The sequence below is a fragment of the Lemur catta genome, chromosome 25 (genome assembly GCF_020740605.2).
Source record: "Lemur catta isolate mLemCat1 chromosome 25, mLemCat1.pri, whole genome shotgun sequence".
NCBI lineage: Eukaryota > Metazoa > Chordata > Mammalia > Primates > Lemuridae > Lemur > Lemur catta.
Window position 1 is genome coordinate 813,232 of NC_059152.1, and position 14,697 is coordinate 827,928.

Consider the following 14,697-nt stretch of genomic DNA (forward strand, 5'->3'; position numbering starts at 1 on the left):
ACAAGTTATATTTTATTATACAATAGTCAGAGACAAATTATCTTCAAACAGTAATTGCTGTAGAGCTGTACTCCTTAAATATTTTTTCATTTGAGGAATTATTCCGTAATAAATGTTATATTTAACATTACAAAATAGAAAACATACATATTTATAAAGAGCAAAGGCAGTGAAACTGTTTCCTTAGCTATAACTGATAGTAAAAAATATATAAAAATATACAAAAATAACTTTTTTGAGGTCATGTAAACTACCTTCTTAAAACATTACATAAATCCATTCAGTAACTAAATGCTGAGCCACCACTCTGTAGCTACCACTGGGAAATAACTAAGAGTCACATCAGAGTCCTGGATTTACAATACTGTATTTTTTTACTGATTTCTTCATCCGCTTAATTTTCTTCCTTAAGACTTCGTGATCTTGTTTTGAAATATACCGAAAATATCTACAACCTAAAAAATAAAACAAAATAAAAAGCTTTAATACTTACTGAATTTTTCAAGAATATTTCTATATTTTTAAAATTTTGCTTCAACTCTGGCCTACTAGTGATTATGAAAATAGGCCGATTTGCATTATCTACACCAACATGTCCTAAGCATATTCTAAGAGCTGTCACCAATGAAATGTATTATTTCCTATATACATAGATGTTCTGATCCATCATAATCAAGGCACAGACTCTAGCTGGTTTCCTACCCTTCTCCCCAAGTGCTAGTTATGGCAATATGCATATTACAGACATATTCATACATGAAATGAGCCTTCTCCAGAAGTAGATCATAATAGCTTCCCTCTCGATATTAGCTTGTAAATTAGCCAAAGCTGCATTTATAACAATGTCCTTCCACAAAACCAACATTTAGTTGGTAACCATAGTTACTAAGATTAACTGAGAATACTATTATTATCATCCAAAATAATAATATTTCATAAGGATCAGTATCTCTTTTCTTTTAAGAGGGTTTTTTCATATGCTAATAGAAAATATTCTTTCTCTTACGGGGAGAAAATGTTTTATCCTGTAGGAACAGATACATAAATATAATATGAAGTCAATAAATATTTCTGTGCTTTTAATGAAGTATATAATCTCTCTCAGCAAACTTTCTACAAAGCAAGGTCATGTACCATGAGAACAGTCTGGGTCGTGTATCTTAATACCCACCCACAACACTCAAGTCAGAACACGAAGACCAGTCACCGTCAACAAGATGAAATCACCGTTTCTAACCAAGGTAGGGTTTCTCACACACACATCACCTGCTCCCAACTCAGGATTTATTCTTCCATTCAGTAGTTATTTCCCAAGCATCTAATATCCTTGGGCACCACGCTAGGTGAACCTCTAAGATAAATGGGTCATACTCTGTCATTTCAAAATCAGCCAAAAGCACTGTCTAGATAAAAAGAAAACAAAAATGTGTACCTTTTCCTAACAGTATTCCTGCTACGAAAGCTTTCTCACAAGCCAGCGCTGTATCTTCCTTCCAATCCCTCTTTGCCCAATAGCAGCTGAAGTGAAAGTTTGGCCACCAGTTCTTCCTGGCGCTCCACTGCTCCTGAACCCACACGGGGTGGTTTCTGGAAAAGGAAAATGTCCAAAGGGAAGGTCAGTGACAGGGACAAATCTATATTGTCAGAATTTGAACTTAGAGTCTACAGGAAGATGACAAGGAAGATGTTTCCAAACCAAATTCTGAGTATGGCCGAGGCGTGACACATAACTGCCAACAGCAAGAAAGCAGATCCTCTTTTGTTCTTTTCGGTCCCTGTGTCCCCTTTTCCATTTAACTAAGCAGCCAGTTCAGTGCACACACTGGTGAACAGGACAGACTTGAAGCCAGAGTCCTGGGTTCAAATCTCAGGTCTTCCCATCACTATTAATGTATTCCTGGCCAGGCTGCTCACCTCTCTGAGCTTCGGTCTCCTCGAGGATGTAAGGGGCTCCCACCCCACAGTTCTGCTGCTAGAATTCAGCTGGTCCAGCCGGACACACAGCAGGGCTCATGTAGAGCTCTCTGCACAGTGCCTGGCACATATACTAAATGCTCAATAAATGTCATCTACTATCATTATTATTACTTAAAAGTTACTTTAAAACCTTACTTAAAATTTTATGTTGCCAAGGATTATTGTCCAAATTAAGAAGCTACTATTATACACATACATGACACACAGGTTTGCCAACTGATCCCAGGCAATGTTAAGTGTTTGTCAATAATTTATTTTATTATATTTATTTAACATTTACAACATATATTGATATACATATGACTTACTTTCTGTGTGTGGTGGGAGCACCCAAAGTCTGCTCTTGGTAAATTTCCAGTACATGATACAATGTTAACTATGGTTCTCATGATGTACATTCCATCTCTACAATTCATTTGAGCAAATGCTCATTTAGCATCTCTGTCCCCCCCACGGCAGAACTTTTAGAAGTTCAAAAAAATGAACCTCTCTGCCTTCAAGAACCGCGAGGTCTCAGAGGTTTTATCCAGTGCTTGAGACTTGCAAAGTGGCTCATGGTGAGTGCGTCCACTTGGCACTCCAAAGCACTTCGGCAGCAGCACTGTTCCATCTCCAAGGTCAGGACAACACGAAGCCTGAAAAAAGCCCCGACCGATGCTGAACTTCCTATCCAGCTAACACAGACACAATAAATAAACAAGCTTCATGCTGTGGTCTCTTTTCTTCTCACACACTAAGGAAAATAACAAGAGTGACTCCTTTTCTTTTACCCTAAATGTGACACTAATATTATAACCAGAGGTATAGTTTCAGATACCCAGAACACAACAGACTTAGTAAATATGTGTTGAATAAATAATCTATGATGATCTTGTGAGGTCCTAAAACACCCACCGAAAATGACTGAACACAGCTAGGGGAAAGGGGCTTCCCATGGGATCTTAGCAGTTAGTGACATACACATCACAAAGAGCTTTACAAAGAGCCTTTAGCAAAGAGTGGGCGTGATCCCTTCCGGTCGCTATTTCCAATTTGGAAACACACACTTCCTCCCTAGCAATGCAGTGCTGAGGTACAGTACTTATTTTGACAGCACAGAAGATCCTGATAGAATTTTTGGATGTCAGTTATCCTTATGATCCTGTATTTCCTTGGTTCAGAAGAAAATGTACTTAGAAGGAAACAGGTGAAGATACGGTTCAAGAAACCCAAAAACATAAGCAAGGAACTTTATTTGAAAATTGATAGATACTAGCTAAAATACTGGGAAATGTTATTTATGATGATCCAGCAACAAATACTCTACATTTCTTACCCCACTAAGGTCTGTCTCAGATATTTTGCCAAATATTTCCAAGCAGTTACATTCCTAGTGCATCCAGCAAAATCTAAAACTCCAAACAACACCTCCAATGCCAGTTTATGGTGCTCTTCTTCTTCTGCAATGGTCATAAAAGTTCAAGTTTACATGAGGTATTAAAGTATACAAAGCTAAGTACACACACATACACACACACACACACGAGTTGATAAAATATTACTGAATCACAAGCCTTCTGGCTTGGGTAACAGTTTAAAAAAATTCACGATGTTCACACTCCTGTGATGAGTATGAAGAAATCAATCGTTTAGTCCACGCTAACGAGGCCACGGTGGTGAGCCTCATCCCTGCCTCGGTTCCACTCCTCTCCTTATACACTACTGAGAACACCATTTACAGTACCTGCCCCTACTGGGCATTGCATATATGTTCCCTTCTACTAGGAGAGAAACCTCGGTGCCTCAGGACCAACTGCGCTTAGCCCCCGCTGACTTCCTTCATGGAGAAGTTTGTTCTTTTCTACACTGAGCTGAAGAGCAAAAGGAATTAAAATGAGGTGAATGATATAAATTGAAGCCATTTCACTTTTACCATTGCCTGATGTTCTGTAGCAGAAGTCAGCGAACTTCTAATGCAAAGGGGCAGACAGTAACTATTTTAAGCTTTGCAAGTCATATCGTCTCTGTCACAACACACAGCTCTGTCACTATAGTGCAAAGGCAGCCACAGACCATACAGAAATACCTGGGCTCCAACAGAACTTTATTTATAAAAACAGGCAGAGGGGGATTTGGCCCCTGGCCCATAGCTTGCTGACTCCTAATCTACAGCTTGTCCACACAAAGTATAAGACAAAAATTATTTACCTGACTTCCTGAGTAATGTATGAAATTCCAACATCAATTTATGAGATGGTACAATCTGATACAAAATCTGGAAGAAAGAACAGTCTTGTTATTGTTACACACTTATAAAAGCATTTCTCAAATTTCAGTTTACTTTCAGATAAAGTTCTTATTGTCTAATATGCTTTCAGTAAATGAATCAAGTATCTAAAAAATACTTTGCTTTTTATCCAGTTTCATTCTAGGTATAAGAAAAGCTTTCTCTGTAAGGCTATTTAAAAAAAAAAGTCCCTAATAACAAGATAATCAGGAGAATTGGGGGAAATAGATGGGGACTTTTTACTTGCTCCAAATAAACGTCTACACTGTTTACCATGCTTAAAAACTTAAAATAATCTTTTCAGAAGCCAGTACAGACAAAAAATTAAGAAAACAGTCAATATCACATAAAATATATTATTCACTGATGAGAAAAGATCACAGAATACTTACATAAAACAAAAAACCCCAAAAGGCAGGGAGGCAATTGGACAGACTGTGCTCAGGACACATACACTAAGCGTATCTGAGTAAATATTTTAACAACCTTTCTATGCAATAAAATATCTAAAGGTTTTCCTTTTTAAGAATAATGAAGACTATTTTTCTGAATATTCAAACAACAAGATTTAAAGTAAACCTATATTTTTCATTTTAACTTATTTGATATTAGAAATGAATTCATTCTGTAGGCTTCTTGAGGTACTCTGACACTGAAATAATTTCCAATAAAATTAAAAGTAAATTTTAAAAATTTCACTTCACAGTTTTTTAAAAAATCAGTCCTGACCAATATGCCAGTATCAGAGAATATTATTGCAACTAGGTTCCTATGAAAGTCACATTTGTCTCACTATAGATAGAATTCTGTGCGTGGCTCAATTCACTTAGACTTTTAAAAAACTTTTTATTGAACTGTAACACATGTACTAGAAACGTACACAAATCGTAAGTGTGACATTCGATCAATTTTCACAAAGTTAAACACACTCACGTAACCAGCAACCAAATCAACAGAACATTACCAGTCCTCCAGCCATTAAGCTCTTATGCCATGACACTCTTCAAATATTAGAGTTTTTAAAAAATGCATTTGTTTTTGCCCTGTTCTCTCTGTCCTCTCCCTCAGACTCCAATCACAGGCATGTCAGACCCTGTCACCAAGTTCCTTTGTATACTTTTTTCTGCACTTTTCATCCTTTTTGCTCTCTGTACTTTAGTCTGATAAATTCTATGCAGTTCATCAATCCTCTCTTCTGCTATGTCCCCCATCTATCAAGTTCTTAATTCCAAATACTGTATTTTTCAAGAGGAAAAACAGAATTTCTTTAGATCCATCAAGTCTTAAATATAAATAAGAAATTACATGTTCAACACTGATATTTTCTGTAACATTTTAAAAAATCTTTTAAAAACTCATTAGTGACTAGCAACCTGAGTGAAGGCACAATCTGTAACTATCATTAATATTTTGTCTGACAAATGAGTAAAACGAAATCCTGAAGAGTAAAATAAAAATAGAAACTTTAAAACTATTATGTTTAGTAAAACAAAGGCTGTTGGAAAATTTATAAAATGTACTTTCCACATCTGAAGGCTTGGTAATGTCAAGTTTGATGGACATGTAAGCACAGATTAGAGACAGCTGGCCTTTTAAAAGAAGATTGATAGATAAGAACTTTTCTCAGTCATTTTTTGAGACTGAAAAGGACCTTTCTTTTCCTTTCACCTCTAAAATATCATGACTTAAAACTGACCACAAAGTACATAAAGAATTCCTACAATTTAACAACAAAAATCAAACCACCCAATTCAAAAAAGAACAAAGGACTTAAATAGACATTTCTTCAAAAAAGATAAACAGACGGCCAATAAGCGCACGCAAAGCTGCACAGCAGCGCCAGCCACTAGGGAAATGCAAGTCAAAACCACCACGAGACAGAGACGCCCCTTCACACCCACCGGCACAGCTATTACCAGAAACAAAGGGGGAGAGGCCTGGAGGCAGGGCAGCAGTGCTGGCGAGGATGTGGGATTGCTGGTGGGAATGTACAATAGCGCAGCTGCTGCGGAAAACACTTCAGTGGTCCCCCCAAAAAGTTAAACAAAGAATTACCGTATGATCCAACAATTCCACTGCACATACAACCAATTGAAAAGCAGGGACTCAAATATTTGCACACTGATCTTCACAGTTGCATTATTTATATTAATAATAGCCAAAACAGCGGACACAACCCAAATGTCTATCAACAGACGAATGGACAAGCAAAATGTCACACGTACATACAACAGAACATTATTCGGCCTTAAAAAGGATGGACATTCTGATGTATGCTACAACACGCCTGAACCTTGAAAGCATTATGCTAAGTGAAACCAGGAAGACCCAAAAGGACAAATGTATGATTCCACTTACATGATGGGCCCAGAACAGTCAAATTCACAGAGATGGAAATGGAGGTTTCCAGGGAATTCGGGGAGAGGGTAGTGAGGAGTTTCTGTTTGGGATCAGGAAAAAGCTCTGGGAATAGTGGTGATGCTTAGGCACAAATTTCACAAAACACACACACTGGAAACTACAAAACATTTCAGAGAAAAATTAAAGCCCTGAATGAATGGAGAGACATACCATGTTCACACTCTGGAAACCTCAATATTGTTTAGATGTCAATTCTCTCAGAACTGAGTTACAGACTCAAAATCTCAGCAAGATTTTTTTGTAGCAACAGAAAAGTTGATGTTAAAATGTATATGGAAAGTCAGAAGACCTAGAAAAGCCAAAAACAATTTTGAAAAACAACAAATTTGTATGACTTCCATGATATGATTCTAAGACTTGCTATAAAGCTACACTAATGGCATTGGTATAAAGATGGAAATAAACGTCACTAGAACACAATGGTCTCCATATACAGCCAACTGATTTTCAACAAAGGTACCAATGTAATTCGATGAGGAAAGGACAGTCTTTTCAATAAATAGTGATGGAACAATCATACGGAAAAAAATAAACCTTTACCCTTACCTCACAGTACACACACACAAAAAAAATAGCTAAAAATCTGTCACAGATCTAAACATAAAACTACATAGCACATCTAGAAAAAAAATCGGAAGAAGGCCGGGTATGGTGGCTCATGCCTGTAATCCCAGCACTTTGGGAGGCTGAGGCAGGAAGAGTGCTTGAGGCCAGGAGTTCAAGACCCGCCTGGACAACAACCCCATCGCTACAAAGAACAAGAACAATTAGTCAAGCATGGTGGTGTGCACCTGTAGCTGTGGTCCCAGCTACTTGGGAGGCTGAGACAAGAGGATGGCTTCAGCCCAGGAGTTCAAGGCTGCAGTGAGCTATGATCACACCACTCACTGCACTCCAGTCTGGGTAACAGAGTGAGACCCTGTCCCCAAAACAAAACAAAGACAAACAAAAAACCATAGAAGAGAATCTTTATTATCTTGGAATAGGCAAAGATTTCTTACACAAAAAGCACTAACCGTAAAATAAAAAAATGCATAAACTGAACTTCATTAAAATTATAAGTATCTGCTCTTTGAAAGACACTGTTAAAAAAACAAAACGGCAAGGCACATTCCGACAGAAAATATTCACAATCCGTATACCTAACAAAGGACTTGTATCCAGATTATATAAAAACTTCCAAATCAGTAAGATGACAAATAACTTCCCCCTCAGATACACTAAATATTTGAAAGACACTTGACAAAAGAAGATATAGGACTGGCCAACAGATATATTAAAACATGTTCAACATCAGTAGTCATTAGGGAAATGCAAATTAAGGCCACATGAGATCCCTCTACACACCCACTAGAATGGCAACATATAATTCAAAAGAGCTACAGTACCAAGCATTGGAGAGGATGTGGAGAAACTGAATTTTCATACAATGATATGGGAATGTCAATGGTACAGTCACTGCAGAAAACAGTTGGGCAGTTTATTACGTTAAACATATACTTTTCTTACTACTCTTAAGTAGCAATTCCACTCTTAGGTAGCTAGCTACCCAAGAAAAATGAAAATATAACGTGTACTCAAAGACTTGCAAGTGAAGGTTCATAGGTGCATCATTCATAAGAGCCCAAAAGTAAAACTAACCCAGACATCCATCAAGAAGTACATGTATGAAAATGGAATACTACTCAGCAGTGATAAGGAACAAATCGCTGATACTGGCATGAATGAGTCTCAAATACATCATGCTAAGCAAAAGAAGCCAGAGTAGAAAGAGTACATAAGATTCCACTTACAGGAAATTCTAGAAGAGGTAAAAGTTAATCTGTAGCGACAAAAAGCAGATCAGAGATTGCCTGGGCTCAGGGGTAGTTGGGCAGGTTGGCTACAAAGAGAAATGAGGGACTTGTAGGTGGGGGGGTGATAGAAATGTTCTATATCTTGATTATCATGGTGGTTCGTGGATGTATATATTTGTTAAAATGCATACAAGTGTACACTTAAAATAAGTGTCTGTCTGAAAATTAAATTTCAATAAAATCGATTTTCAAAAATATCAATGCAGAGTTTTCCAACCAGGGTGGCAAAGGGTTCCTAAAATACTGACCCTCTCTCCTCAGTCTCACCCAGGCAGGGGGGCGGGATACAGAGGGTGCCCGCCTGGAGTTTAGCTCAGTTTACTGTACACATGCTGTAATTTTCCATGCGTGCTATAGTATTAAAGTTGGAAAGCAATGACGTGAGAATGTTTTAACAGATCCCCACCCCCATTCAAACATGGAAATAAAAATTCTGTACCTTCAGCGCACTTAGCAGCTCTGCTCTTGGGGCCTTCTTTCTCTTTAGAAAGTTGTATAAGTAGATATGAGCGTTCGGATTTGATGGGAACTTTTCATCATACGCATAATTGGTGAGTACCTCTCGGGCTGCATCTTGATCCCCATAGAACTCCAGCATCTATATAAAATAAGTCACAATATCTTAGCTAAATTCTGTAAGACAGCTATACAGAAGATCAGCTTAATTTTACTGATGGGGGAAAAAAAAATCACAAAACTGACAAACAGTACTGTACAGGAACAACAAATGCTAGTTTCTGCTTTCACCACAGTGGAACACAGACAGTCACTTCCAGCAAAGGCCTGCGTGGGTTCCCATTTTTCCCTTAGGATATTTTGTTACTGAAAAATGCAGCAACTTCAACCTAAGAACTCTTCCTGTAAGAAATAAGGTCTGCAAAGCGGGGCACACCAATGACTAGTGATGGGATGCAACTAACCTCAGTGCCCTACACACTTTCAGACACAAAAGAAGTATATGCCAGTTATAGTTCCCTTCACTCTGTTTCCGTCCTTACACAAGAGTTCCCTTATTCACTGGGATATGGTTTTGGGGATTATCTTCAGACAACACAATTATCACTTTAGCACTCATTAACTTTCAAAAAGCAAATTATTTTAAAGATTTATTCCTAGTGCCCAGTGCCAAGGCCCTCAGTCTTTTACAATGACTCTGGGATGACAGAACATTCTTATGAACATCTTAAAAGCCATTATTCTTCATCCTGCATATTGTAACCTACTTTTAGATTTTTGTCTTCTTTCCTTCTATATCCCACAAAATCATAAAAGATGTTCCTGCTTTTCTTTTAAGCTCAAAACGAATAAGATACAAGTAACATGTACAACTATACTGCTATTTATTTTACACATATTTGACCATGATGGGTTACCCACTGGTGAAAATAAACAGAGTAACATTTACAGTATAGTAGTAAAATAAACATTGACAAAAATGTTTCCAAAAAATGACATTCCACTAATAAATTTCACAAAAAATTCTACTTACCTCTACATAACTCTTCACAAAAGGGTCCCAAACTCCAGGAATTTTAATCAATGCACCAATATTTACAGATGTCTTCCAGCTGCGGTTGACCATACTTCGGGTTGCAGTGCCATAAGCATAATCCTGCTTATCTGCCAAGATAGAAGATTTTTAAAAGTCATTCAGTATTGAGGACTTCTGTTAAATTAGTAATCAAAAAACTACCCACAAGAAAAGGCCAGGTTCTGATAGCGGCAGTGGTGAATTCTAAAAAACATTTAAAGAAAAATACTAATTTTGCATCAATTCTTCCCCCCCAAAAAGACAGAAAGGAACATTTCCAAACTTATTCTATGAGGCCAGTATTACCCTGATACCAAAACCTGACAAAGAAAACACAAGCAACGGCCGGGTGTGGTGGCTTACGCCTGCAATCCTAGCACTCTGGGAGGCTGAGGCCAGAGGATCGCTTGAGGTCAGAAGTTCAAGACCAGCCTGAGCAAGAGCAAGACCCTGTCTGTACTAAAATTAGAAAAAAAAATTAGCCAATCAACTAAAAATAGGAACAAAAAATTAGCCAGGCACGGTGGCGCATGCCTGTAGTCCCAGCTACTCGGGAGGCTGAGGCAGGAGGATCGCTTGAGCCCAGGAGTTTGAGGTTGCTGTGAGCTAGGCTGACCCCATGGCACTCTAGCCCAGGCAACAGAGTGAGACTCTGTCTCAAAAAAAAAAGAAAGAAATGTATATCATACGCATTAATGATTGCTGGAGAAATCTACGGCCTTTCTTGGAAACTAAGATTCTCTCCTTAACCAAACCCCAGGCGGGCTGCTCTGAGCCCTCTTTAGACTAGGCCTTGACCTTGGCCTAGAAAGGCTGGAACAAACACTAACACAGTTTCCTACAGCTCAAGGCCACATCTCTAGAGTGACTTTAATGTCCCATAAAGTGCCAGCCTGAGGAAACTAAGGCTGCCCAAAGAACTGACTGCTGGTTCCAGCCAATGCCTGAAGCCGGGGCCCTGTCCCCCAGCCTCTGGGAGAGCAGACACCCAACTTCCACCAGCACCAGCCAGCACACGCAGATGGGTTTCACATAACCAACCCTCCCTTCGGCTTTTTCAATTGTTCACTTCCCTGCTCTGCTCAAGACCCCCCACCAAGTCACCCCTGTGCACATCAGAATGGAGCTCAGCTCTTTCCTCTGCTGTCAGCAGTTACTGAATAAAAGCTGTTTTCACAGCTCTGACTTATGCCCAGTTGTGTTTATCCGTGACAAAATCAAATTTTAAAAGGCAATGACTTTACCTGATGACCGAAAAGTTTTTTGATATAGCAGAAAATATTATAAAGGATGATCAAAAATTAAATCAATAAAATGCCTGCTCTCTGTAATATCTGGATGTAGTGGGGGAATTACTAGATTGCTCCTTAAGACCCCACTGCCCACGCAAGGTACCAGCAGCCTGTAGTTCTAGCTACTCGGGGGCTGGGGTGGGCGGATGACTTCAAACTTGAGAGTTCTAAGTCCACCCAGGCAACACAGCAAGACCCTGTCTCTTAAAAACAAAAACAAAAACAAAACAAACAAACAAAAATCCCTCTGCCCTTCAGTCTCGTCCACAAGGTCTACCCACCAAGCTTTGACAATTCCTTCTTCTTTGTCGACCAATTATAGTACTGCAAAAGCCCTCTGTAGGCCTGAACAAGGTTGATTAACACTTGCTGGGAAGATGACTTTTCACCGTATCTCCATGTCTCCGCCTGACTCAGATTTCTGTCGGCATCCTCAAGCATTCCATGATGCAGAAGGTATAAGGCATGTTGTAAGGAAATCTGCAAAAATTATGAGAAAAAGCCCACCGACATTTCAGTCATTAGATAACCATTAGTCAAAACGCTCAGGAAATATACCATACACGCTGCACTATGACCTGGTAGGATACAAAGGACATGACATTGTTCCTGACATCAAAATTTTCAATCAGCCAGGCATGGTGGCGCACGCCTGTGGTCCCAGCTACTCAGGAGGCTGAGGCAGGAGGACTGCTTGAGCCCTGGAGTTCAAGGCTGCAGGGAGCTATGACTGCACCACCGCACTCCAGCCTGGGCAACTGAGGGAGACCCTGCCTCAAAAAAAAAAAAAAAAAAATCCAACCAAAACCTTCAATTTAACAAAGAGGAAAGACATAAGAAGCAATTAACACTATGTAAATAAGAGCTAAATTATGTAAATTTGCAAACAGAAGACAGTGTGATATAGTGGAAAAAAATAGGGGCTTTAAAGACAGAGTGTTCTGGTTCATATGCCACCTAAAAGCTAAATAAACCTGGGTAAGTTATTCACCCTTTGTGAATCTCATCTTGTTATACAGAACAATTATTATTAAACCTTCAGAAGGGTGTTTTGGGAATTAAATGAGATAGTATTTGCATATCATCTAATGCCCAGTTTGGCTCACAGCAGACAATCAATAAATATAACTATTTTATATATGTTACATAAGCTTAGAGAAAACATCTTAATAAGGGGTGTGAAAGAATGGCTTTAGTTCACATGGAAAGGAAAGGACATCCCTAACACAGGAGAAGCGATAAGAATAATTATACAAAGAACAGCATTACGAGAAGGGATGACATCGAAGAGGAGAATAATGAGAAGTACAATTAATCATACACAGAGAGACAGATCATAGAGTTCAAGGTTGTCATCTCAAACTATTGCAATAATTTCCCCACTGGTCTCTCCATTCCTACAATCCATCTTCCAAGTAGCAACCAAAGAAATCTCATCTTGTTAGCCATTTGTACAAAATCCCTCAACGGCTCTCACTGCCTACGGAATAAAATCCAGGCTCCTTAGATACGGCTCACAGGGCGCAGTCTGCTTCCCCTACCCAGGTAATTTTTAGAGGAACTAAAGCCTCAGATGAGCTCTTCCTTAAGTGGAACCTTAGCTGCCTCCATTTAATCTGCACTCACAGTCTACCTGGTCTACCAGTGAACAAGATCAGAAGAGATCAGCAGAAATGGGATAATCAGAAAGATGATGATTGCATGAAAAACAAAAATTTTTTTTTAAAAAAAGGCCATAAGAGAGTACCTGGCACATAATTTTTCTTAAATTATTTAATAAGAAGAATCCTAAACTGGGGAAATCTGTTTTCAAACTTAGAAAGCTATGGGAATGTAAAATGGTGCAGCCACTGCAGAAAACAGTTTGGCAATTCCTAAAAATGTTAAACATAGAATTGTGTGTGTGTGTGTGTGTGTGTGTGTGTAATGATCTCACAATTCTACTCCCAGATATATGCCCAGAGGAATTGAAAACAAGGATTCAAACAGATACTTACACGCCAGCGTTCACTGAAGCATGATTCACAATAGCCAAAAGGTGAAAACAACCCAACAACAGATAAATGGATAAGCAGAATGGAATATCCAACAGAATACTATTCAGCCATAAAAAGGAATGACATTCTGATACATGCTAGAACACGGAGAAATCTTGAAAACATTATGCTAAGTAAAATAAGCCAGATACAAATGGATAAATATTGTATGATTTAACTTAGATGAAGTTTCTGTTTCAGGCAATGCAAAAGTTTTGGAAATAGTGGTGATGGTGATACAATGCTATAAATATAATTAATACCACTGAATTGTACACTTAAAAATGGTTAAAACAGCCTATTTTATGCTATGCATATTTTACCACAATAAAGAAAAACTGAAAAATAGAAAAAATAAAAACTTAAAAAGAGCCAGAGAGTATATATTTTAGGCTTTGTGGGCCATATAATTTCTGTCACAATCACTCGGCTCGGTCACTGCCATGCAAAAGTAGCTATTGACAAGATGGTGTGACAGTGTTCCAATGACACTTTATGGTCACTGAAAAAAGTTTAAAAGCAAAGCATTTGTAAAACTGTATCGTAAAAGTATTCTCTGAGTCACAAATACACTACAAAGAGGGAGAAATAATATTTTGGAAATGTTTCAATCCCTTTGGATAAGATTTCTATTAAAGAATATATGAATTTGGAGAGAAGGTCCCACCTAAACATGAAGAACATTAAAACAAGTTCGTGTGTTCAAATTCCCAACTTGTTTAGCACTTTCCTTTTTCCAAAAACACCATCTCTAAAGATACTAGAATTTGGTCCATCGTCACATGAAACACAACTCAGTCTCTGAAGGAGGCTCTGGCAGTGAGAGATGCGGAAAGATGGTATTTTGCATCACAGAACATGGTAGGTGACTGGAAACCAAGAAGTAAAATAAATGGTTCTCACAAGTTCCTCTCATTTATCTAGATGTCTTACCCTTTGCCCATGCTTTTTACATCATTATCTACTTTATTACTGACACACACAATTAAAAAAAAAATGAACACTGCACATGTAAATTTATGAAGCCTACATTCTTACCTTTAAATAATTCATGACACCAATATTTTTCATCCGGTCAGCAAAAGTATTGAAAGTCTCCACGTTGCTTTTGGGATGATAAAACAGAATTTCACTTCCAAGCTTCCAAATAATCTGTTAAAGCAGAAATTACTACCAAAATGTAAAATCCTTCCGTTAACCAATTTCTGCCTAAGACAGTTTTTCTTTTTCCGATTACAACATTAATAAACAACCTATAATTCCTTTTCCTGGAGACCAACACTGTCAACATCTTACTGTACTTTGCCCAATCATTACA

The 14,697-nt window shown here is 38.3% G+C and overlaps 1 protein-coding gene across 13 annotated transcripts in view; it reads right to left on the reverse strand.

Annotated features, from left to right (window-relative positions):
* The window catches only part of TAF1A (TATA-box binding protein associated factor, RNA polymerase I subunit A), a 26,865-nt gene continuing 12,168 nt past the window's right edge, over positions 1-14,697 (reverse strand). For 10 of the 13 annotated variants that reach the window (XM_045537058.1, XM_045537057.1, XM_045537061.1 and 7 more), the window contains 8 exons: positions 14,418-14,531; positions 11,625-11,823; positions 10,010-10,140; positions 8,960-9,118; positions 4,165-4,231; positions 3,293-3,416; positions 1,433-1,587; positions 1-455 (listed from right to left, as the gene is read on the reverse strand). In XM_045537058.1, the coding sequence (XP_045393014.1) occupies positions 343-455; positions 1,433-1,587; positions 3,293-3,416; positions 4,165-4,231; positions 8,960-9,118; positions 10,010-10,140; positions 11,625-11,823; positions 14,418-14,531 (1,062 nt within the window). In that variant the 3' untranslated portion in view covers positions 1-342. Of the gene's footprint in view, positions 456-482; positions 1,352-1,432; positions 1,588-3,292; positions 3,417-4,164; positions 4,232-8,959; positions 9,119-10,009; positions 10,141-11,624; positions 11,824-14,417; positions 14,532-14,697 lie in introns of those variants that run through there. The other 3 variants (XR_006731309.1, XM_045537064.1, XM_045537054.1) reach the window with 3 other exon arrangements.